General features: G+C 33.2%; 1 protein-coding gene across 4 annotated transcripts in view; it reads left to right on the top strand.

The window, feature by feature from the left end:
• The window catches only part of LOC143067105 (protocadherin Fat 4-like), a 75645-nt gene extending 50127 nt beyond the window's left edge, over positions 1–25518 (top strand). Inside the window, exons 33-42 of one of the 4 annotated variants that reach the window (XM_076240148.1) lie at positions 4119–4275; positions 4759–4883; positions 6513–6815; positions 9778–9960; positions 10683–12003; positions 13706–13831; positions 14433–14462; positions 14548–14589; positions 19855–19890; positions 25371–25518. In XM_076240148.1, coding sequence (XP_076096263.1) covers positions 4119–4275; positions 4759–4883; positions 6513–6815; positions 9778–9960; positions 10683–12003; positions 13706–13831; positions 14433–14462; positions 14548–14589; positions 19855–19865 — 2298 coding nt within the window. In that variant the 3' untranslated portion in view covers positions 19866–19890; positions 25371–25518. Of the gene's footprint in view, positions 1–4118; positions 4276–4758; positions 4884–6512; positions 6816–9777; positions 9961–10682; positions 12004–13705; positions 13832–14432; positions 14463–14517; positions 14605–19854; positions 19891–25370 lie in introns of all 4 variants that reach the window. The other 3 variants (XM_076240146.1, XM_076240147.1, XM_076240145.1) reach the window with 3 other exon arrangements.
• Positions 25519–27843: the final 2325 nt, after the last annotated feature.

Genomic DNA, 27843 nt, shown 5'->3' with positions numbered 1-27843 from the left:
TATAGGTGAACTAGGTACAAAAGAACTCTAAATCTTAAATACTGCAAACCAGCTCTGTTCTATGGAAGATAATGATATAACTGGACCAGAAATACACACAACCTGTAATTAACTGCCTTTACAGCGCTTTCGCGCTTTGATTATACTTTGTGTGTAATACTGTATTATGTAATTTCACATGTTTCATTTTGACAAATAAAATAATTACAATAAAAAAACAAAAACAAAAAAACCCATCAAACTTGATAAAGAAATCTGTACTGATATATAAACATGTATATTAAAGTTTTAAAATTCGCAGACTACATTTCACATCAAATAATAACAGTTCGTCAAAAAATTGTCACTAGCGCTTTCATGCCTTCTAGCAATCTTCAGGCGACGTTTAAACGTTCTATAAAATGAACGAATCTAGTAAATAGTAATCTAAAAAAGACTGGCAAAGGAAGCACTCTTTATAAAGGTCTTTCAGCCAAAATTAAACGGATCTACTTAAACACATTTGATTTATCTCCCCTTACCATTATTGTAATGTAACTAACGTTACCAACGGTAGTGTCGTCAAGGACATTGTTAAAATACTCCTGAAGATTGCCAGAAGGCATGAAAGGGCTAGTGACAATATTTTAACGAACTGTTATTATTTGATGTAAAATGTAGTCTGCGAATTTTAAAATTTTAATATACACATTCTGTACACCATATTTATTTACTTTTGCTAAACATATATATATATAGCTGATCTGTAAAAATAACATCTCCATGCCTTATATATCATGTACTGTAGTACAACGCTAGATTAAAACTGACGTAGAAAGGTTACACCCAGCCACCAAAAGCTTCATTTTTATGAAGCCCAGGTGGTCGTGTGGTCTATTAGGACGGCTACAGAGCAGGCGATTTGGTGTCACAATATCTCAGTAGCATGGGTTGGAATCCCGGCGAGGGAAGAACCAAAAATTTGTGAAAGCAAATTTACAGATCTAACATTGTTGGGTTGATGTTTAGATGAGTTGTATATACATAATGTACACAGCCATGTATCACCATCACTGCTAGTGATCCGATGGATAAATCTGTTGTAGAGTTGTCACTGGCTCAGACGTACTTATAAATATAATTATTTTCTGTGACTGTATCTTGCATTAATTTGTAGGATCCTTTACTATAGATAATTTAGCTGATCTGTAAAAATAACATCTTCATGCCTTATATATCATGTACTGTAGTACGACGCTAGATTAAAACTAACATGGAAAGGTAACACCCGGCCACCAAAGGCTTCATTTTTAGCTCACCTGGCCCGAAGGGCCAAGTGAGCTATTCCCATCACTTTGCGTCCGGCGTCCGTCGTCGTCGTCCGTCGTCCGTCGTCGTCCGTCGTCGTCCGTCGTCGTTAACTTTTACAAAAATCTTCTCCTCTGAAACTACTGGGCCAAATTTAACCAAACTTGACCAAAATCATCATTGGGGTATCTAGTTTAAAAAATGTGTGGCGTGACCCCGCCAACCAACCAAGATGGCCGCCACGGCTAAAAATAGAACATAGGGGTAAAATGCAGTTTTTGGCTTATAACTCAAAAACCAAAGCATTTAGAGGAAATCTGACATGTGGTAAATATGTTTATCAGGTCAAGATCTATCTGCCCTGAAATTTTCAGATGAATCGGTCAACCCGTTGTTGGGTTGCTGCCCCTGAATTGGTCATTTTGAGGAAATTTTGCTGTTTTTGGTTATTATCTTGAATATTATTATAGATAGAGATAAACTGTAAACAGCAATAATGTTCGGCAAAGTTAGATTTACAAGTAAGTCAACATGACCGAAATGGTCAGTTGACCCCTTTAGGAGTTATTGCCCTTTATAGTCAATTTTTAACCATTTTTCATAAATCTAAGTAATCTTTTACAAAAATCTTCTCCTCTGAAACTACTGGGCCAAATTAATCCAAACTTGGCCACAATCATCTTTGGGGTATCTAGTTTAAAAAATGTGTGGCGTGACCCGGTCAACCAACCAAAATGGCCACCACGGCTAAAAATAGAACATAGGGGTAAAATGCAGTTTTTGGCTTATAACTCAAAAACCAAATCATTTAGAGGAAATCTGATGGGGGTAAAAATGTTTATCAGGTCAAGATCTATCTGCCCTGAAATTTTCAAATGAATCGGTCAACCTGTTGTTGGGTTGCTGCCCCTGAATTGGTCATTTTGAGGAAATTTTGCCGTTTTTGGTTATTATCTTGAATATTATTATAGATAGAGATAAACTGTAAACAGCAATAATGTTCAGCAAAGTTAGATTTACAAATAAGTCAACATGACCGAAATGGTCAGTTGACCCCTTAAGGAGTTATTGCCCTTTATAGTCAATTTTTAACCATTTTTCATAAATCTAAGTAATCTTTTACAAAACTCTTCTCCTCTGAAACTAATGGGCCAAATTAATCCAAAGTTGGCCACAATCATCTTTGGGGTATCTAGTTTAAAAAATGTGTGGCGTGACCCGGTCAACCAACTAAGATGGCCGCCACGGCTAAAAATAGAACATAGGGGTAAAATGCAGTTTTCGGCTCATAACTCAAAAACCAAAACATTTAGAGGAAATCTGACATGGAGTAAAAATGTTTATCAGGTCAAGATCTATCTGCCCTGAAATTTTCAGATGAATCGGTCAATCTGTTGTTGGATTGCTGCCCCTGAATTGGTAATTTTGAGGAAATTTTGCCGTTTTTGGTTATTATCTTGAATATTATTATAGATAGAGATAAACTGTAAACAGCAATAATGTTCATCAAAGTAAGATTTACAAATAAGTCAAACATGACCGAAATGGTCAGTTGACCCCTTTAGGAGTTATTGCCCTTTATAGTCAATTTTTAACCATTTTTCGTAAATCTTAGTTATCTTTTACAAAAATCTTCTCCTCTGAAACTACTGGGCCAAATTAATTCAAACTTGGCCACAATCATCTTTGAGGTACCTTGTTTGAAAAATGTGTCCGATGACCTGGCCATCCAACCAAGATGGCCACCACGGCTAAAAATAGAACAGGGGTAAAATGTAGTTTTTTGCTTACAACTCTGAAACCAAATCATTTAGAGGAAATCTGACAAGGAGTTAAATTGTTAATCAAGTCAATATATATCTGCCCTGAAATATTCAAATGAATTGGACAACCGGTTGTTGGGTTGCTGCCCTCCAATTGGTAATTTTTAAAGAAATTTTGCTGTTTTTGGTTATTATCTTGAATACTATTATAGATAGCGATAAACTGTAAACAGCGATAATGTTCATCAAAGTAAGATCTACAAATAAGTCCACATGACCTAAATGGTCAATTGACCCCTTAAGGAGTTATTGCCCTTTATAGTCAATTTTTTAACAATTTTCATTAATTTGGTAAATTTATGTAAATTTTTACCAAATATTTTTCTCTGTTACTAATGGGCAAAGTTCATTATAGATATAATTGTAAGAAGCAAGAATGTTCAGTAAAGTAAGAACTTCAAACACATCACCATCACCAAAATACAATTTTGTCATGAATCCATTTGTGTCCTTTGTTTAATATGCACATAGACCAAGGTGAGCGACACAGGCTCTTTAGAGCCTCTAGTTATGAAGCCCAGGTGGTCGTGTGGTCTAGCGGGAAGGCTACAGTGCAGACAATTTGGTGTCACAATATCTCAGTAGCATGGGTTGGAATTCCAGCGAGGGAAGAACCAAAAATTTGAGAAAGCAAATTTACAGATGTAACATTGTTGGGTTGATGTTTAGACTAGTTTTATCCTACAAGTTAGACACAATAAGAAACGTAATTGTGTTGTCTTCATCAATTGTAAAGGAGAAAGTCTGCAACAAAAATTAAAAAAACACACTGACAAAAAAACCCTCTTTTTATCTGCTACAATTCCATATCTAGATTGTTACTTAGGATCACTTAGGTTTATATGCACCAATGGTGCTTCTGTAATTTTGAGACAAATAACTCATAACAGTTTTCAGACATATAACATTTAAAATTTCTTTCTACCTGTACCTAAATATTTTTAGTAAAGCCATACAACTTTATATTCGTGTCATTTATCATATGTTAATCTCTGAAAAAAATCGCAGATTAAAGATGAAAATGAGGCTCCAACAGGAATAAAGTTAAACAACAACCAAGTAGAAGAGAACATTGAAGGTGGAACTGTGATTGGGACATTTAGTACAGAAGACCCTGACCGAGGACAGACATTTACATATACACTACTGCCTGGAGATAGTGATGGTACTGAAAAAATATTTAAATTATACTTGAAATTTTTTCACTGATGAAATTTTAATTTAAAAATTGAATTACTTTCTATATTTTTTTTTGGTCATATACTACTAACTTGTTAATCATTTACAACCTTATAAAACTACCCCCAAATATTCAATTCTTTTAATCATATATAAGTGCTGAAAGAAGAGAATTAAGAGTTAAAACAAAATTTAAAGATTGTTTTATCAAATATATCCCTTTACATTGTTGGCATGCTGTCATGGAGAACAAAAGCAGTCATCAATAATGTGTTTTATTGAACATAACATATAATTTAGGAGAAACATGTGATTGTTATACAGCGAAAGGTGTTATTAATTTCCTCAAGTTTTAAAGAGAGAGAATCCGTCAAATGAATATAATTTGATAAATTAGATGGATAAAACTAGCTTAACAATACTGATATTAATGAAAATGAATTCAGTTCCTTCTGACTTTTTATTCCAGGATATTTTGCCATTTCTGGAAACAAGTTAGTAGCTGGACAGTCAACATTAGATTATGAAACAAATAATGAATATAAGATGTTAGTAGAGAGCAAGGACAATGGGATACTTTCGAAATCTGTACAGGTATGTATAAAGTCTTCATGGATATAAACAAATGACAATCCAAAGGTTTATCACAATTGACAGTTTTGGAATGTAAGAGATGACAAGGGATATAACTTTGATTATCATTTTCTTTTGTTACTTAGATAATAATAATGAAATGAAAATAAACATTAAGTTATTTGACAAAAATATATCAGACATGGGTACATAACAAATTAAATCTTTAGGATCATCAAATGTCATGATGCAGACACTGGAATAATAGATCTAATTAAAACACTAAACTTTTACTCTTTTTTGGATTTTCATGTTCTGTTATAACAAGAAATGTACATATTCAGATATTACAACAAATACTAAAGTGAAATTTAAAAAGAACTACTTTTTAGCTCACCTGGCCCGAAGGGCCAAGTGAGCTTTTCTCGTCACTTTGCGTCCGGCGTCGTTAACTTTTACAAAAATCTTCTCCTCTGAAACTACTGGACCAAATTAAACCAAACTTGGCCACAATCATCATTAGGGTATCTAGTTTGAAAAAGTGGCGTGACCCAGCCAACCAACTAAGATGGCCGCCAAGGCTAAAAATAGAACATAGGGGTAAAATGTAGTTTTTGGCTTATAACTCTGAAACCAAAGCATTTAGAGCAAATCTGTCATGGGTTAAAGTGTTTATCAAGTGAAAATCTATCTGCCCTGAAATTTTCAAATGAATCTGACAACGGATTGTTGTGTTGCTGCCCCCAAATTGGTAATTTTTAAGGAAATTTTGCTGTTTTTGGCTATTATCTTGAATTCTATTATAGATAGAGATTAACTGTAAATTGCAATAATGTTCAGCAAAGTAAGATCTACAAATAAGTCAACATGACCAAAATAGTCATTTGACCTCTTAAGGAGTTATTGCCCTTTATAGTCAATTTTTAACAATTTTCATTAGTTTTTACAAAATATTTTCCTCTGGAACTAAAGGGCCAAGTTCATTATAGATAGACAAAATTGTAAGTAGCAAGAATGTTCAGTAAAGCAAGATCTCCAAACACATCACCATCACCAAAACACAATTTTGTCATGAATCCATCTGACGATCTGTTTTCTTTGTTTGAAATGCATATAGACCAATGTGAGCAACACAGGCTCTTAGGAGCCTCTAGTTTGATTGAATTAAGCCTTCCAATTGATGTTTTATTTTGTGTTTTTCTATGTTGTGATGTTATACTATTGTTTCAGAAAAAGGGAGAAGGTTCATTACCATTAAAACGTTTAATCCTGCTGCAAATGTTTGCACCTGTCCTAAGTCAGGAATCTGATGTACAGTAGTTGACGTTTATTTATGTAATTTATTTGTGTTTCTTGTTTTTTATTTATATAGATTAGACCGTTGGTTTTCCTGTTTGAATGGTTTTACACTAGTAATTTTGGGGCCCTTTATAGCTTGTTGTTTGGTGTGAGCCAAGGCTCCGTGTTGAAGGCTGTACATTGACCTATAATGGTTTACTTTTATAAATTGTTATTTGGATGGTGAGTTGTCTCATAGGTACTCACACCACACCTTCCTATATCTATACACATTTCTTGTTAAAGGCTAATGTTTAAAAGAGCTATAGCAATATTAATTAAAAGTAATAACATATGTGTTTTTATTTATAGGAAGAAATCATTATATTTGTGAGAGATTTGAATGACCCTCCTGAGTCTATTATTTTTGGCAATGTTTCTCCCCTTGATGAAGACACAACTCTAAAGACTATCGTCACAGCGATACAGGTTGATGATCCTGATGCTGGCCAATCACATTCCTGTAATCTTCAAACCAAATCTACACCATTTGCCATTTTTACCAATGATAATGCAGAAAAATCCTTGGTTTTAACAAATGTTTTAGATTTTGAGACAACAAAGATTTATAACTTAGTGGTGCAGTGCTCTGATGGAGAATTTTCTATACAGAAGGTAATATCATAAGGAAGAATTAATTTTATGGATTTACATAAAATGCATTTAGGTATAGGCTTATAATTCATAGTTTGTGGAGTTATCTCTCTTGTCATTATTTGTTCTACAAAGTAACACAAATTTTATATTGCTATATCAGTGTTCTCCCCAGGATTTTGGGATAGCACCAGGGTAACGCGTGTCGAAATGATTTGTACAATATGTCCTGTCGCTTTGCATCGCTTATTTTTTCTTCTTGTTAGTTTTTGTGCCATTACCTTTTTGTCTTTTGTTTTGTTTACTGTGTTATGTAGACTGTGGGTTAAAAAAAAAATACTGGTAAAAAAAAAGTAAATCAAACAGTTTGTGTACTTTAATATCTTTTAAGAATAAATAACAGAAAGCACTTTTAGTCTTTAAACTAGTCACTTTTTATAATTTGATCAAGGCAATTTTGTCCTGATACTTGTATAGTTACACTACACATTCCCCATTTTTGTTAGATTACACCATAACAATTAACTTTAAACAAGATTAAATTTTAATGTAGAACCTTTTGTAAATTAAATACTATTTTCCATAGCTTTAGACATGATTCTTTTAGACATTAATAAAATTATTATTAAAATCATTATTGTGTTATTTCATGATAGACATGAAAAGTATACTTATATTATCTATGTGGACACTCCTGAAAGGTTGTCATGTCTAGCTGAGTTCCAATCATTGCATATTTATTATGTAAAAGTTAATCATTAAACTACTTTAATACTATTCAGCTATATATCAAATGGATGTTTTCAACAATCTTGTTTAGCCTTAGCTCAGTCAGTAGATGTTTTACAACAAATGGAAGCTTTTATCAAGTTGAACCGTGACTAGCTATACAGCCCTTGCACGGTCGGGGTTAGATGTATTAAAGGATATACTACCTATTTAATATAATATGTCTGTGCTTTAATAAAAGTATGATTGTCAAAAATAATTTGTAATATATTTTTGTTGGTATATTTAAAGAAAGTTGTTATCCTTGAGGTAACATCCTTATATAATTTTGCATTCAATTTGTACTTTATTTCTATTTTAAATGATGGATAATATTTTAGGAGAACATTTTTGTAATAAGCTAAATCAGGGGAAGTAACTCACAATTTAAAAATACGCAAATCATTTATGACCAAAGGCTGGAGTAATAGAGTTTATTAACAAATGTCTGCTTGTCCCTCAAAAGTCTCATAAGTCTGTGATCATTAAGTTATGATCTCTTAATTAATTAAAACACAAGAATCATTTACATCGATTAAATCCAATCATCAAGGTTAACCTCAAAAGGTAAATCGATCACGTGGTGTAAACAATCTTCGTTGTCAGAACTGGATTGAACTGGTTTGAACTGGTCAAAATTCATCTGAAATTTTATACCCCACGGAAAGGTTTACCGTCTATATGATTTTTTTACCGAAAATTTTAGCACCACGGTGAAAAATTATACATCGCGGCAAGAACGATACCACCACGGTAGAAAATTATACATCGCGGGCCCATGGTCCTTTAAGGGCCTGGGGAGAACACTGGCTATATTAATACTATTTGTTTTACTTTTTATATAGGCACAATTAGAAATGTTTTGAATATAAGAAACATGATGCATGTAAACTAATCTAACCTTCAAAGGGAGAAATCATTTTCTTGAAAAAGATCAAAAGTCTGTGAACCCAGTGAAAAACAACATTATACTGGTTTGTAATAGGCATTCATTCCAGTTTGGTTCTTTTTAGCTCACCTAAGTGAGGTTTTCTTATCACTTGGCATCTATCGTCCGTCGTCTTCGTCTTAAACTTTTTACATTTTGAACTTCTTCTAGAGAACCACTGAATGGAATGAAACCAAACATGGCATGAATCTTCCTTATTAGGTGCTGACCAGGTGTTGTTACTATGTAGCCGATCCATCATCCAAGATGGCCGCCAGCAAAGAACTCTGTTTAACACAGTCCCCTATGGGAAATACATACAAATGTCTTCTTTTAGACAACCACTAAATGGAGTGAAACCAAACATAGCATGAATGCTCCTTATGAGATGCTGACCAACTGTTGTTACTTTGTAGCCGATCCATCATCCAAGATGGTTGCCAGCGGGGGACTTCGTTTAACATGGGACCCTATGGGAAATACATACAAATTTCTTCTTTTAGAGAACCACGGAATGGAATGAAACCAAACATAGCATGAATGTTCCTTATGAGATGATAAACAAATGTTGTTACTATGTAGCGGATCCATCATCAGAGATGGCCGCCAGCAGGTGACTCGGTTTAACACTCTGTTTAACACAGTCCCTTGTGGGAAATACATACAAATGTCTTCTTTTAGAGAAGCACTGAATGGAATGAAATCAAACATGGCATGAATGTTCCTTATGAGGTGCTGACCAAGTGTTGTTACTTTGTAGCCAATCCATTATCCAAGATGCTGCCAGCCTGGGACTTAGTTTAACATGGGACCCTATGGGAAATACATACAAATGTCTTCTTCAAGAAAACTACTGAATGAAATGAAACCAAACATAACAATATTAATCCAAATTTGGCCTAAAACATCATTATAAGTATCTGTTACAATTTTTTACATTTTTCAATATTATTTCAAAATCTCAAGTAGAATCAGGTGAGTGACACAGGCTTTTGAGTGCCTCTAGTTTTTTTTTTTAGCTCACAATGATAACTCAGTTGAGCTTAAAGTTGAAAAAACAAACGTACACAGAATAGATTACAAAAAAAAAAAATCCGGATAAAGTGTAAAGAAGTATTGTGTGTACTTTTAGTATTGTCTTACTATTATTAGTTATATGGTTTGCTACTGTCCCCCTACGGATCCATAGACGGTTAGTAAAATCCATAGGGGGTGTGGCTGGAAGCTTTGTTCTCTCCAAACCTATGATACTGAATCTATTATTGAACCGTTGTTTCTTTGTTTCAGAACTTACAGATTGTAGTTAATGATAAGAATGAAGCTCCAACTTCCATTGATCTGTCAGGGTCACAAACAATACTGGCAGATGCAAAAGTTGGAGACTTGATAGGACAATTTTCAACCAAGGATCCTGATCAAAATCAAGCTCACAATTTTGTTTTAAAAGGACCCAATTCTGATCTTTTCAAGGTAAGTGGAGAATGAGATATAAAACTGGTATAACACTTCTTTTTTCAGGTATTTAATTATACCTGAGCAATGTATTAAGGCATTTCTTTTGAAAAGATATGAAAATCTAAGCTGCTCTTCAATACATTGAATGTAGATGATTTCAAGTTCAAATTAAGAACAGGAATGAGATATTACAATTAAATAGCTGGAATGTGATTTGGCATATGTTCTTCTCTTCTTGTTACACAACAGCAAAATATGACATTAATACCGTGATTTAGTAGAAATATTATCATATAGGTGCCATATTTTGAAAAACTAGAGTTTTGTTTGAGAATAGGTGAATTTCTGGTACTAGACAAATATAGGTATAAATAAAAGAATGGGATATCATCAATGAAAAGGCAACTCAATAACAAAAATAACCTAAAGACATCTGTAGATCTTCAACAATAGACAGGTGTCTACACAAGTTGTCAAGGTTGAAATCATGGCAAGTCTAAAAATAGGGAATAAATCAAGAAGAAACTACCAGAGCTCTGCCATAATCTCTAAATTCTACAATCTACAAAACAACATTGAGACATGAAATAAGTACTGACAATTTTTTTTAAACTGGTACTTTGGAAAGGTACATGAACATGTGGCTGGTTTAAGTTACATATTAAAACAGTATTTTCTAATCGGTGATGATACCCATGAATTATATTTGAATTTATACTGAATGGTTTTTTTTTTAGATTGATGGGAGTAAATTACTAGTGGGTTCAGCCATTCCTACAGCAGTTCTGACTAGTGCCAATCCAGTGATCACAATTACAGTACGGGTATCAGACAATGGAGATCCTATTCAATATCTACAACAAAACATCACATTGCTGGTCACTAACATACAAGTGGTTGCTGCAGAACTGCCATCTGTTGCCCTTGACAACTTAGATGTTGCAGAAGATTCAGATGTAGGAACAATTATTGGAACATTATATAATGTAAACCAATCAGTGGAAGACAATATTATATTTGAATTCGAAAAAAATCCTGGTGGTTTCTTCTCTATAAAAGACAATAAACATTTGGTTCTAGAAAAGAGTTTAGCAGACTATGCTGGTACCTCAGTTACAGTTGTAATCAGAGTAAGAAATGTAGAAACATTTGAACAGTCATCACAGGAAGTAACAATTCTAATCAAACAGGTTGATAGATGTTTTAACAATGGTAAAACCTGTGATGAGAATGCTAGATGTGTAAAATTGAATGCAACCTACCATATGTGTAACTGTGAACATGGTTTTACAGGGGATGGATACTCATGTTTAAACATTGATGATTGTACAGGAGATGACACCTGTCAGAATGGGGCTACCTGTGTGGATGGCATTGACACATTTTCTTGCATCTGTCAAAAAGAGTTCAATGGACTAAGATGTGAAAAATCGTTACAGCCTGAAAATCCATGCACTAAAAATCCCTGCAAGAATAATGCTGCCTGCTTATCTGAGGATGGTAAATCTTATGTATGTAACTGTGCCCCAGGGTGGACAGGAGGAACTTGTTCTGATAGCATAGACGATTGTCAAAACTCAGTCTGTTTGGCAGGAGGACAGTGTGTAGACAAACATAGAACCTACATATGTAACTGTGCCCAGGACAGGACAGGACCAAGGTGTCAGTATTTCTCAAGCTCATGTAATGCTAATGCTTGTGAAAACAATAAAATAAACATATGTATTCCACTTTACAACAAAGATAATTATGCATGTGGAAAATCTGTAAAACTGACTATAGATGTGCCAAAAAATGCTGACCTTGATGAACCTGAATATAAAGCTAGAATGAATGACATTATCCTGGAGTTACTAGACAGGAAAGGAATTTCCACAACATCCAGGAGACGTAAGCGTAGAAGTGCTGACAGTGGAGAGGTTCAAGTTTATGTTGAAAGTATCACTGACAACGGAGATGCTACAGTGACTGTGAGCTTTGTTGTATTAAATACAAACGACATTGCCTTCACAGAGGAGGAAGTCAATGACATGCTGTATAAAAGTTGTACAGATTTAGGTAAAAATTGTATTAATGATCAATAGATGTGTGGGTACATACGGTCATACCTTAATAAAACAGCAACACAACAGTAACAATTCTAGATGGCAGCATGCAGTCATCAAATTCAACATGATATGTCAAGCTCTGAATTGTAAAAAACAAAAGTTGTGAATTTGATTAATGAAAGCTATCAAAGATTTTACACCTTCACTAAATTCTCATTCTAACAAGAATTAAGATGTGGCAACCCTTTATGAAATGCAAACATTACAGAGCCAGAGTTTGCCATACTCATCATCGGGGTGTCTTTATTGGAAAATGTGTCTGATGACCTGTCTCCCAACCATAATGGCCAACAAGGCTAACAATAGAACATAGGTGTAAAATGCAAGTTTTGACTATTATTTTGAAAACCTCTTTAAATAGAGAAAATCTGACAAAGGACAGAAATGTTCAGGATGATTGTTAATTTACTTCAAATTTGTCAGATGACTTCTTTTAGGAGTTATTGCCCTTAAATGACAAGTTTTTTTTACCAAAATGTTGTGATTTCGCCTTTTATCTTGAGAACTTTATTAGATAGATTGACACTTTAATAGGAAAGAAGATTAACTACAAAAACCTTAAAGTAAGTCGGCATACACATGTAGCTGTCAGTCGACTCATTATTGGAGTTATTTCTCTTGATTGATAATTTTTACAAAGTATAGTGTTTTTGTATATTATCTTGTGAAAACTGTAATAGACAGATAGACACTTTGAATAGCAAAACTGATCAGCAAGACCAGATAAACAAATAAGTCATCTTTGTCAGCAAGACCAGATAAACAAATAAGTCATCTTTGTCAGCAAGACCAGATAAACAAATAAGTCATCTTTGTCAGCAAGACCAGATAACCAAATAAGTCATCTTTGTCAGCAAGACCAGATAAACAAATAAGTCATCTTTGTCAGCAAGACCAGATAAACAAATAAGTCATCTTTGTCAGCAAGACCAGATAACCAAATAAGTCATCTTTGTCAGCAAGACCAGATAAACAAATAAGTCATCTTTGTCAGCAAGACCAGATTAACAAATAAGTCATCTTTGTCAGCAAGACCAGATTAACAAATAAGTCATCTTTGTCAGCAAGACCAGATTAACAAATAAGTCATCTTTGTCAGCAAGACCAGATTAACAAATAAGTCATCTTTGTCAGCAAGACCAGATAACCAAATAAGTCATCTTTGTCAGCAAGACAAGATAAACAAATAAGTCATCTTTGTCAGCAAGACCAGATAACCAAATAAGTCATCTTTGTCAGCAAGACCAGATAACCAAATAAGTCATCTTTGTCAGCAAGACCAGATTAACAAATAAGTCATCTTTGTCAGCAAGACAAGATAAACAAATAAGTCATCTTTGTCAGCAAGACCAGATTAACAAATAAGGCATCTTTGTCAGCAAGACCAGATAAACAAATAAGTCATCTTTGTCAGCAAGACCAGATAAACAAATAAGTCATCTTTGTCAATATTGTTGTTGACTCATTATTGCCGATCTTGGTCTTAAATGTTGGTTTTTAACCAAAAAAAAAAATCTGGGTTTTTTTTGTCAGTAGTTGTTGCCCCTGAATTCTTAATTTATTTGTTTTTCCTGATTTTGAATTTTATTTTAATGTTTTATATATTGTTTGGTCTGCCTAGAAGTTGAAAATTTTTGTTTTGTTTTCCATAGAAAGAGAAAATTTATTTGAGACAGAGGTTTGCCCTGCAGTCATAGGGTTACATGAACAACAGACAATTGTTCCTGAGGAGAAGGAAGAGGGAGGTTTATCAGTGGCAGTTATAGGAGGGGGTATAGGTAAGTTCTAGTTTTAATTTTGTCAAGTTTTACATCAACATGGTAAAAGTGTTTTACTTGTCAGATAAGTTGCCAGAAATGTTGGAATAATCAAATTATTAATATTTGTATGTTGTGTTATCATATATAGTATACCTCAAGTAGTAATACAGATATAAAGAGGATATTAATAAAGCCTTAGCATGGGTGGTGGACATATAGGATGTGAAGTCATACAGTTTCACAGCCTGATAATTTAAAGCCTTTGCAATATATAGATATATACTGGTATAGACATCATTACAGTTATACAGCATCATAACCATTAATAGTATTACACATGCCAATGAAAGAAAATTAGAGAAAACAATTTTTTATTAAACACTGACAAACAATACTACTATAAAAGTGATAGTAGGTTTTTAATATGACCTATGTTTAATTTATTGTAGGTGGAACTTTAATGTTGATAATAATTATAGGTATTATAATAGTGATAGTAGGTTTGTCACATGACATATGTTTAATTTGTTGTAGGTGGAATTGTAGTGTTGATAATCATTATAGGTATTATAATAGTGATAGTAGGTTTGTCACATGACCTATGTTTAATTTATTGCAGGTGGCGCTGTAGTGCTGATAATCATTATAGGTATTATAATAGTGATAGTAGGTTTGTCACATGACATATGTCTTATTTATTGCAGGTGGCGCTGTAGTGTTGATAATCATTATAGGTATTATAATAGTGATAGTAAAAAGGAAGAAAACAGATTCAGGTAATGGATACAAAGGTACTGTGTTATAACACAGGTAAACATTTCTTTTTCCCACCTGACATGGTTCCTGGTCCAGGTTATGGATATTAAAGGGGTACCAAAACAGGTAAACACTTCTTATTTACTCCTGACATGGTACCTGGTTAGGGTAATGGTTATTTAAGGTGCAATTAAACAGACAACCATTTATTTTTTCTACTGTCTTGGAACCCTGTTCATGAAGTGGATATACAGGTGTTGCAAAACTAGTTACCACACTCCCCTTGCCAAGTACCTGGTTTTTATTATTAGATTGAAAAAAAATAGTCTTTCGTGACATGGTACATGTTTTTTCCACATTTTTTTTTACTTTTTCTGGTTACTACAGTAACATTTTGTTGTAATTTGCCTACTTAATGTAGGTTATTTAGCCTTGTGTGATAAGTTTGACTACTTCCTTTTTAAAATCAAAGTGATGGAAATCACTCATGGAAAGATTAGAAGAGTAGTTTGAATTATTTCATATTAAGATATGGTGGGGTAAAATGAACATTAATAAAGCACTATTGCTGAAAATTGCATTAACAGCAGGTCTTTAGCAGGAAACATGCTTTTCCAGTATGAGGATAAAATGAGTTCACATTAAATAATATGGGTCTCTTAATTTGCACAATTTTATCTAAACTGCAGTTTATATCTTATCGAATTAATGTTGCCTGTTATGAACATGTTTTAAAAAAAAAAACCAAAAAATTGCAAAATAAAAATTCTTCTAGTAAATGTTACCAACTATCCTTGTAAGACATAAAATCTAGACCAACAGCTAAAAACCTGAAAGTGTCAAACCAAAATAATCTAAAAATGTTATTTTGGGGCATTTTGTAAGTTGAAACAGAGGTAATATGACATTGAAGATTAAAAGTTGCAGAGTGGCTTTTCATCAATTTTTAAGTATTTTTCAACAAAGGGCATTGAAAATGAACTTTTTCAATGTAAACAAATTAAAAAAAACTTATTTTATTGAAATGTGGATTCTTTCATGATTGCAAAAATATATATTCACTTCTAATAAAAATTCAAATGACTAAAAAGACATAATGATTGATGGGGAATAAACTAATAAACAATGGTTTGTTATAACCAAAAGTTTTAAAATTTATAACTGTTTCAAGCCAATTCCTTATAAAAAAAAAAGTGAACTTATCTAGGGACTTATCATTATTTATCTGGGAGGGGGGCTGGTCAAAATACAGGGGGGTCAAGTCTTTTCCTGTATGTGGAATAGGGGGGTTCAAATTTCATTGTAAATTCAAAATGGGGGGATCAATATTTTTTGCACAAAGAAATAAGTAGTTTGAACATCACTAATCATCGTACCGTTTTTATTTATTTTAAGATCCCTTTGAGTTAATTTATAACTCTCATTCCCTCAAAATCTGTCTTTTTTTAGGCTAACAATTCAAAATTTTGGGGTTTCTATCACACATAAATTTATGAATGAAATGTGTCAATAAATGAGTAAGTATGAACGAATAACCAATCCATATAAACCTTATGGAGGTTTCAATAAGGCCTACTGTAAAACTTAAGTTTCAAGCAGTGTCCAAGAGAGGAACATATACTGCGGGTAATAGATATCCCACTTAGTAAATAATGTGTTGTTGCTGTATCAAAAAGTTTACTTTTTACAGAACTACTTAGGAAAAAGCTTTCTTCAATAGCTCAATATAGGAAATTAGAACTAGAGCCTCTCAAGAGCCTGTGTCGCTCACCTTGGTCTATGTGCATATTAAACAATGGACACAGATAAATTCATGACCAAATTGTGTTTTGATGATCATGATGTGTTTGTAGATCTTACTTTACTGGACATTCTACTTGCTATAATTATCTCTATCTATAATGAACTTGGCCAAGTAATTACAGTGGAAAATATATTCTAAAAATTTACAAAAATTTACAAAAATTTATGAAAATTGTTAAAAAATGACTATAAAGGGCAATAACTCCTTAATGGGTCAACTGATAATTTTGGTCATGTTGACTTATTTGTAGATCTTACCTTGCTGAACATTATTGCAGTTTACAGTTTATCTCTATCTATTATAATATTCAAGATAATAACAAAAAACTGCAAAATTTCCTTAAAATTACTAGTTCTGGGGCAGCAACCCAACAACAGGTTGTCTGTTTTGTCTGAAAATTTCAGGGCAGATAGATCTTGACCTGATAAACAATTTATCCCCTGTCAGATTTGCTCTAAATGCTTTGGTTTCAGAGATATAAGCCAAAATCTACATTTCGCCCCTATGAACTATTTTTAGCCATGGCGGCCATCTTGGTTGGTTGGCAGGGTCACGCCACACATTTTTAAAACTAGATACCCCATTGATGATTGTGGCCAAGTTTGGATTAATTCGGCCCAGTAGTTTCAGAGGAGAAGATTTTTGTAAAAGATTACTAAGATTTACGAAAAATTGTTAAAAATTGACTATAAAGGGCAATAACTCCTAAAGGGGTCAACTGACCATTTCGGTCATGTCGACTCATTTGTAAATCTTACTTTGCTGAACATTATTGCTGTTTAAAGTTTATCTCTATCTATAATAATATTCAAGATAATAACCAAAAACAGTAAAATTTCGTTAAAACTACCAATTAAGGGGCAGCAACCCCACAACGGGTTGTCCGATTCATCTGAAAATTTCAGGGCAGATAGATCTTGACCTAATAAACAATTTAACCCCCATGTCAGATTTGCTCTAAATGCTTTGGTTTTTGAGTTATAAGCCAAAAACTGCATTTTACCCCCTATGTTCTATTTTTAGACATGGCGGCCATCTTGGTTAGTTGGCCGGGTCACCGGACACATTTTTTAAACTAGATACCCCAATGATGATTGTGGCCAAGTTTGGTTTAATTTGGCCCAGTAGTTTCAGAGGAGAAGATTTTTGTAAAAGTTGACGACGCAGGACGACGACGGACACTGGACGCCGGATGCAAAGTGATGGAAAAAGCTCACTTGGCCCTTTGGGCCAGGTGAGCTAAAAATGGTTAAAAATTGACTATAAAGGGCAATAATTCCTAAAGGGGTCAACTGACCATTTCCGTCATGTTGACTTATTTGTAAATCTTACTTTGCTGAACATTATTGCTGTTTACAGTTTATCTCTATCTATAATAATATTCAAGATAATAACCAAAAAACAGTAAAATTTCCTTTAAATTACCAATTTAGGGGCAGCAACCCAACAACAAGTTGTCTGATTCATCTGAAAATTTCAGGGCAGATAGATCTTGACCTGATAAACAATTACCCATGTCAGATTTGCTCTAAATGCTTTGGTTTTTGAGTTATAAGCCAAAAACTGCATTTTACCCCTATGTTCTATTTTTAGCCATGGCGGCCATCTTGGTTGGTTGGCCGGGTCACCGGACACATTTTTTAAACTAGATACCCTAATGATGATAGTGGCTAAGTTTGGATTAATTTGGCCCAGTAGTTTCAGAGGAGAAGATTTTTGTATAAGTTAACGACGGACGACGACGGACCCTTTGGGCCAGGTGAGCTAAAAAAAAAAGAGTCAGAAAAAGCTTTGCTGACTACCTCTTAAAATTCATGGAAGAGCCCTATTTCAAGGCAATGTTCCCTCGAATATTGTTTTTGGACTCAATCCACTGAGAATATTTAATGTTTGCCTCATGATATCTATGATATAACAAATATTTTGCATGTTACAATTTTGACATGTTTAATAGAGGGGGGATCATATTTTTTAAAATGTTTTTGTAGGGGGGATCAAATAAAAATAGTGAAATATTATGGGGCATCAAGAAAATTTTATATGTTTGAATTCAAAATGACCAGCCCCCCCCCCCCCCCCCCCCCCCCTTTCCCAGGTAAATAATGATAAGTCCCCTAAATTGTTGATAATTACAGATGATTATTGGAAATGTATCAAGTAAATTATAGGCCTTACTTGAATACCTTTTATATATTCATATTTATATTAGATCTTGTTAATCCATTAATCATTTATCTTTCAGATATAATTTACAGAATCACTTTATGTAATGTAGATCAAAAGAAATTGGCAATAAATAAATCTATCAGTATCATCCCTATATATATCAAACATCTAATATATACATTTGTGTATTCAATCATGAGGTCAAATATTTGTATATTGAGTCTTACATAGTTAAACAGACACTGCAATATACAAGACTGAGGTTGATATATATAATGTGGTCAATTTGATTGACAGTTTAGGAGGTGGGGCATTGTGATTAAAGGTCTACCTTGTCTCTGATTGTTTATAAGTGATAATGACAGTTGTCAATCATACTAGTACTACCCCATTAACTAATCAAAATGTTTTAAAAAAAAGCCTGTGCATCAACACCTTAATGACATACATTCTTAAATGAACTGCTCTAATAATACAACAATTTCTTTCAGTTTGTATGTGTATTATGTGCACATACATGAGAACCATAGGGAACTATATTTCAGTGTGAATACATTTAGTAACAGTAGCTAACCTGTCGTTTTGTTAGGGAGGCCGGTGCCTAAGTAAAGATTTAGAACAAGTTCTAATCTTTCCAAAAAATTATTGACTGATGAATTTTTCTGATTGAACTATTTCTCTGATAAATTACATGGTTAATGAAGTACATGTAGATCTAGATTGATCTCAAGATGTCTTTTGGTTATTTATATTATAAGGTTAATGCCTCTGGGACATTTACCCCAAATCACATTTTATTCACACATGTATTCATCAAAAAATATATGACATACCTGTAGTTCTTTACATTACTGTTTTGCTACAAAGCAGGCCAAGTGTGATTTCAGTTTTAATTTTATGTTTATATAGTGGCTTTATGATGACAGTTTATTGAGCTTGTTGTTTAATGTAACTGCTTTGGATTATTAGTTAAAGATCTGTTTGACAGTTCCTTCATTTCATTTTTGTGTTAATGATATGTGAGCCTGTCAAAATTATGATAGTTGTAAATTTAACTCATACATTTGATTTTTTATATTATTGAATATATGTATCACTTCAAATCTTAAACTGTTGAAAAACAGTTTAATTTGGCTTTGATATTTACAATTAGCAAACTTTGTTTTATATACATTTGTTAACATTTACTAATAAAATTGAAAATGGAAATGAGGAATGTGTCAAAGAGCCAACAACCTGACTAAGTATGAAATAATTAATATACTATTTTGTACATGCATTGTACTAATTATTTCTTTTTTTTTTTCATTTTCAGAACTTAAATAACCATGCATTGCAAGATAATTATAGGGTAAGATATGAAAATATTAAGAAATGAGAAATCTATACTATTAAACGAGAAGACCTCATTTTGTGTGTCGCTTCTCTTCCTTCCGCAATAAATCAATCATCATGCCTCTGTGTCCTATAGGTAACATGCATAGTCGCATTTGTTATCCATTCTTATGATTATTCAGATTGAGCTATTTTGGGAGAAAAACGACAAAAAAGGAGTCCGGATATGATTCCGTCATCAGGCTGAATTTTAGTCATAGATATGATTCCGTCATCAGACTGAATTTTAGTCATAGATAAGACTTTCGGTTTGAAACATGCACAAATACAACCAATCGTATGATAGATAACAAAAATGAAAAATAAATAAGCCAACCAGAGCGTTCTCAATATCATGGTGTTTAGATCGCAAGAACCACAACTATTATACCTCCTTATAGAGGAAAATTATTTTTCGTGTTTATCTACATGTAAACTATGATTATACTACTTCAATATATATATAGAGACTCTCTGTATTCTGTCTACTGTTTTCTTTGAAATGTTAACGTTTACTATCTAAGGGGTCATACCAGTTGCATATATATATTAAAATAAGTAAAACATGTGACACAAGTACAACCAATCGTATGATAGATAACAGAAATGGAAAAATAAATAAGCCATTCAGAGCGTTCTCCATATCATGGTGTTTAGATAGCAAGAATAACAACTATTATACCTCCTTAGAGAGGAGAATTATTTTCCGTGTTTATGTAAACTACGATTATACTATAATATATAGAGGCTCTGTATTCTGTCAGGGACTTTCTATGTTAGATAGAAAGTCTCTGATTCTATCTACTGTTTTCTTTGAAATGTTTACTATTTAAGGGGTCATACCACTTGCATATATATTAATAAGTAAAACATGCTCAACTTCATCTAAAACTACTTCGACCAAAAACTTTAACCTGAAGCGGGACAGTCGGTCGGACGGATGACCGAACAAACGAACGAACGCACGGATGCACAGACTGGAAAACATAATGCCCATAAATGGGGCATAAAAATTTATTGTTGAAATGGAAAATAGTGATTTGGCAAAAATGACAGTAGGTACAGATTAGAGGGAGGCAGGACCTTTTTCGCGGCGTCGGGATCGGGTGTTTTTAAGCTCAGGATTTGGGGATTGATCCTTACGGAATCCGGGAATATATTTTTTGATTTCGGGATTTCGGGATATGAATTTCTTTAAATTCTGCATCTCGGGATTTTATGATTTTAAGCCCGGGATTTCGGGATCAGGATCCCTCCAACCACCCCTCAAATTAGCCTAAGTCGGTCTTAGTCATTTATACATGATTCATATCCTACCATTGGTATGTTAATAAGGCTCTAAAAAGAAAAGGCACTGATGGATTGTCCTAGAAGCATATTTTATTAGACTAATAATGGTCTATATATAAGCAGTTACATTTATTTCATGTTTGAAACGGTGCAAATTTTTAATTTGATTTGACTTTTACCAAAAGAAGCATTGTAGCAAAGGAGAAGAATAATTGTGGTCTGAGGCCAGAAACACGAAAATAATTGAATTTAACAGAAAGGAAACAAATATCGGACTTTGGAAAAAGAGGAGGGCTTTTGATACCTTTTATGAAATTCTCCATACATAATATCTTTTACAAAAAAATCATAAATAATTGAATTTAACAGAAAGGAAACAAATATCGGACTTTGGAAAAAGGGAGAGGGCTTTTGATACCTTTTATGAAATTCTCCATACATAATATCTTTTACAAAAAAATCATCCTACAACAGTTCACAAGCTGTATTATATATGTAACACTCAGAAACGTGTCCTTCCCCCAAAACGTGTCCAATACTCTCAAACGTGTCCACATCAACGTCACTGAAATGCAAAACATGTCTAGTTGTAAAATGGGCGTCAAAGCGTGTCATTTGTATTATTTAAACGCCTAAACGTGTACATTTTTTAATAAACACCCAAACGTGCCCAATCCTTCAAACGTGCCCAATCCCCCAAACTTGTCCTATTATATAAAGGGAACTAAAAGATTGTTACACTGATATTCCGTAAAAAAAAAACTGTCCTTTTCCGCTCCAAAAAATGTAATTTAATTCCGAGTTATGATTAGTGTAGATTCCTAAAAACCGTAAAGTGTAAATTCTTATAACTATACACAATTCATTTAGGCCTAATCCCAAATTCCCGGAATAATTAAGATACAATCCAAGAGTTCCGGCAAATATTCTTCCGCATCTCATTATATAACTTATCCAAAATATGTTGTCGTCCTGTCCATGCATGAAATATTTGCCACTGGACGTATTGTCTCTTGTTTGCGTGTATTTAAGTGATGCTCGAAACTTAAAGTTCATAATATAAAACCTTACTACCAGTTTATAATTTTTAGAGCTTTTTTTTCCATTTTTTGAAAGAATCAAATAGTTTTTTAGTGAAGTTTTAAAAAAAATCGGTCTTTACTGGCTCTTTAGATTTTTAAGTTTAACTAAGGTTTATCCCGAATAATCGTAAACAAATTAAGGCCCAATCCTAAATCCCCGGTATGATAATAAAACTTATGTATAGTATTTATTGTTAATATGATATCGTTCAAATAATGCATGAAATATTTAGCACTGGACTTATGACTCTTGTTTGTAAGTCTTCACTTTAGTAGTGATGCTGGAAATCTAAAATTTATTAAAATACCTGATAACCAGTTTATGATTTGAATATCTTTTAAAATATCAGAACTGTTGAAAAAAAGAAGTCAATTCTTTTAAAATCCTACCGTGCAGTATTCGCGGATTACAGCTGATTTTCTAATGCTTGCAAAGTAAAACTTTGTTTGGCTTGCTTGCTTTGTTTGTGTAACTGTTAATACAAGCTTTGTAAATAAGATTGACACCTTTAAACAATATGTATAGGCATAGTTTAACCTGAATATATTATATTTGAATTTAATTTGGTGTTATCTTATGGTAAACGCTTAATCCAACTGAACTAGAATTGTTTGTACATGTTTGTGCAATCTAAACGAGCATAATACTTGCAACTGGACTATAAGCAATTTCAGTCAAAAGTCGATTTATATGTTACAGATTAAATTTGCAATAACAACCGGCATTGAACCAACTAATACTAATAAATGATCACTTCATCAACTGTGTCCCCCATTATATAGAATTGCCGTAAACGTTATTGATTTTATTCATGTATTAGCGCTAAAAGACGTTAGACGTCCTGGCGTTAAATAGTGGACACGTTTTGGCGAATAACAATTATCGGACACGTTTTGGGGTTATAAAATCAGACACGTTTGGGGAATATTGGATATTACGGACACGTTTAGGGAGAATAGACACGTTTGGGGGAATCGGACACGTTTGGGGGACAGGACACGTTTGGGAGTGTTACATATATGCCCCCGATTTCGCGGGTGTGTTCTAGTAATATTTTAAGGAAACACACTTTGTTGTAGACCATTGTTGGAATGTCTGAGAAAATACTGTACGACACGTTTATTTATAAGCACAAAAAAAAAACAAGAGTGCACACGCTGAAATGTCTCGCCTTCTTTACTAATCATTGATATTATGTTGATAGCCCTAAGTATAAAGCTTTATTACAACTGTCTCATAAACTTAACATTAACCAAGATAACTAAACAAAGACCAATGAACCATGAAAATGAGGTCAAGGTCAGATGAACCATGCCAGGCAGACATGTACAGCTAACAATGCTTCTATACAATATATATAGTTGACCTATTACTTATAGTTTAAGAAAAATAGACCAAAACACAAAAAATTAACACTGTGCAATGAACCGTGAAAATGAGGTCATGGTCAAAAGAAACCTGCTCTACTGACATAAAGATCATAAAATATTTCCATACACCAAATATAGTTGACCTATGGCATATAGTATTAGATAAATAGACCAAAACTCAAAAACTTAACTTTGACCACTGAACCATGAAAATGAGGTCAAGGTCACATGACATCTGCCCGCTAGACATGTACACCTTACAATCATTCCATACAACAAATATAGTAGACCTATTGCATATAGTATGAAAAAAACAGACCAAAACACAAAAATTTAACTAAAACCACTGAACCATGAAAATGAGGTCAAGGTCACATGACATCTGACCGCTAGACATGTACACCTTACAATCATTCCATACAACAAATACAGTAGACCTATTGCATATAGTATGAAAAAAACAGACCAAAACACAAAAATTTAACTATAACCACTGAACCATGAAAATGAGGTCAAGGTCAGATGACACCTGCCAGTTGGACATGTACACCTTACAGTCCTTCCATACAAGCCCTATTGCTTATAGTATCTGAGATACGGACTTGACCACCAAAACTTAACCTTGTTCACTGATCCATGAAATGAGGTCGAGGTCAAGTGAAAACTGTCTGACAGACATGAGGACCTTGCAAGGTACGCACATATCAAATATAGTTATCCTATTACTTATAATAAGAGAGAATTCAACATTACAAAAAATCTGAACTTTTTTTTCAAGTGGTCACTGAACCATGAAAATGAGGTCAAGGACATTGGACATGTGACTGACGGAAACTTCGTAACATGAGGCATCTATATACAAAGTATGAAGCATCCAGGTCTTCTACCTTCTAAAATATAAAGCTTTTAAGAAGTTAGCTAACACCGCCGCCGCCACCGAATCACTATCCCTATGTCGAGCTTTCTGCAACAAAAGTTGCAGGCTCGACAAAAAATCATCAGATATGCTGAAAAAATTTGGAATGCAAGAAAATAGAACAATTGAGAAAACAATTTAACAGTAAAAACCTTTTAAGAGAAACCTTTTAGTCCAATTACATAATTTATCAACTTGTAATTCACAAATAAAATGTGTTGTATATTGACAACAAAATAGATCAACATCAGACATTAACATATCATAGGGAGTTCACACTCGACAAGAATAGAATAAATAAAACTTCCAATAGGGAGTCTGAATAAAAGTAATATAACTATAAGATATCTTCTCATAAATTTCAATACTGAACAGAATGTAATGAGGGTAATCTTATTTAGCCACACCCACTTCATCTTTTTGCACAAAAACAAACTGTGTTTATACATTCGTGAAAAAGAAACAATGTTTTGAAAATAACACTTTCCTTACTGTTCACCTTGTTAATTACTTCAAGGGCTGGCACACTTTTCACAAATATCAAAATAGCCTGAGTAAAGAGTTCTCTTTGGTTTTGACATATAAATTCTATAGACCAATTGAGATTTTTATTTTTTTAAACACTGGTTAACCAGAGAATAATTTGCATAAAAGATGTTATTAAATAATCAGTTCTCACTATGACATGACATTAAGAAATGAACAGGAAAATGTATGAATTTGAAAATAATCTTTTGCCTCTTATATAGAACTTATGTTTCCTGTTGTTACAAATGGTTTATTTTTTATATTTTTCAGACAAAATGCTGAGAAGTGGAAAGTTGTACTGTTTTAATGAAATACATGTATTTTTCCCAACAGTGTTTGTTCTATATAAAACAATATAGATTTAATACTTTAGTTTATATCATGCTTTTTTCAAAAATAAAATACAAAGTATGAGTGACATAGCTGCAACTGATTTTTTAGAGTTCATATATGAAAGAAAAAAAAATGTTTGTGCGAGTAGAAAGACAAGAGTGCACTTCTGAAATATTTTGCCTGCTTACGTCTTATGATTGAACTTATGTTGAAAGTCTGTAATATAAAGGTTTTATTATAAGTATCATAAACTTAGCGTTATTAACTGAAATGAGGTAAAGGCCAGTCCCCGTCAGAGCCATTATTCATGAAAAAAAAAAAAGAATACGAAACCAGAGGAAAATTCAAAAAGGAAATAATGTAAATGTCATGTTCTAGCAAAGCTCAGACATGTACACACCATAAATCAAATATAGCGAGCCTATGCTTATATCATCTGAGGCAAAGGCCTAATCAGGAGAAAATTTTGAAGATATGTCTCACCTGTATGTGATTGGATAGAAGAAAAAAAAAACATCAGTTGAATTTATTCAAAATATGTAAAATACTAAAAGCAAAAGCATGACTGAAGGTTAAGGGCCAAATGATTTCTATGGAAATATGATATGCCAATGCTAATACAATTGCATCCCAAAAATCATTGACACATCATAAATGGTTCACCTTAAACTGACGTAATCACAAACTTCAAACATGTTGGGTGCAAAAATGGCATGTGTGGTTCTTAGAGGTTTCTTGTTTTTATATGGATTAGACTTGGTTTTTCTGTTTGAATTTTTTTTTACATTAGTCATTTTGGGGAACTTTATAGCTTGCTTTTCATTGTGAGACAAGGCTCTGTATACTTTGAACTGTTATTGTTAACTTTTTATTCATTGTGACTTAGATGGAGAGTTGTCACTCGTACCTATTTATTTATAAGCGTGAAAGTTTTAAAGTCAATGGACCATGACTGAGATTTATCACAAGTGGTTCCCCTTAAACTGACCTGGTCACAAAAATTGTTGACACTACTAGGCCTACCTAGGGATGGAAACAGCATACTGTGGTTTCATTTATGTTCGTGTATACCAATTTTCTTGGTTTGAGGAAAACTTGCATATTGATGGATATTAAATTATGTGGTTTTGGCAAAGTCTGCATACATTCCTTTACAAAATTTGTAATTCGTTTAACATTTATATGTGTGGTTCCCCTTTATCAACGAAAATTGGTATCCAACAAATATTAATGAATCAACCGTAACTTAGTCCGAATTTTGACTCCTCCTAAAACTTAATATACACCAATGACCTATAAAAGTGAGGTCAAGGTCAGATAAACCCAGCCAGACAATATGTTCACCATGAAATCATTACCCACACCAAATATAGTTTACTAATTACTTATAATATTGAAGAAACAAAAACTACGATAATATGGTCTAAATTAGAAAGAAACACTGCAAAAAGACATCTACACCAAATATAGTTGACCTATTGATTATACTAATGATAAAACAAAACTATGAAATGAAGGTCTAAGTCAGATAAAACCTGCCACACAAATATGTACATCTTGCAATTATTCCTTACACTTTAGCTGACCTATTGCTTTTAGTAATGATTAAATGACAAATCCACAAACACCAAACATTTACCAATGGGAACCAAGATCAAGGTCAGAAGAAACCTGGACCATTCAAACATGAAAAAGGGGCCATATCAGATGAGTCCTGCTAGATGAGCTTGTACACCTTAAAACCATTCTATAAAAAGCCAAAAATAGATAACAAACTTCTTATGGTAACCTTTACAGTTAAAGTAAAAAAAAAATTGTTACCAGTGTTGATAAATAGCAGATTGTCTTGCTTTCTCAGCACTAGTTGACACGTTAATGTGGAGTTTGGATATATACTACAAGTGTGACAAGGACTAAACAGAAAAAAGAAAAAGAAAGGTAAAAAGCAATTGAAAATATATAAATACATATCACAGAGTAAAGCTTTGGCTTTAACTGTTTCTTTATTCAAGTTGGTATGCAATTGCTAGATGGTAACATGCTCAAACATAACTTAAATGTTATGGGGAATTTTTTTCTTCGGTGAGTTCCCATGCGACAACTTTATTCGAGCTATATTTTCTTCAGAGAGCATAGAAAATCAAGTAAATTCCACCCATATTTTAAAAAGACTATATATAAAACTGTTAAAAATAGGTCTTGAGGCCACTTATAATATCTGAAAAACTAAACATTGAATGATAAACCATGAAAATGAGACAAGGTTAAATAAAATCTTCCAGATGAGTATACCAAAGATTGTGGAATTGTACCAATTGTATCAGATAAATATGGACAAACTTGACCAATAATTAATGAAATGAAGTCAATGTTATGGGTATATGAATTGTGTCTGATGGACAAAAACTAT

This window comes from Mytilus galloprovincialis, chromosome 3, assembly GCF_965363235.1.
Source record: "Mytilus galloprovincialis chromosome 3, xbMytGall1.hap1.1, whole genome shotgun sequence".
Lineage (NCBI taxonomy): Eukaryota > Metazoa > Mollusca > Bivalvia > Mytilida > Mytilidae > Mytilus > Mytilus galloprovincialis.
The sequence above is the reverse complement of the archived record's forward strand: the minus strand, read 5'-3'. Positions and strand labels throughout refer to the sequence as shown.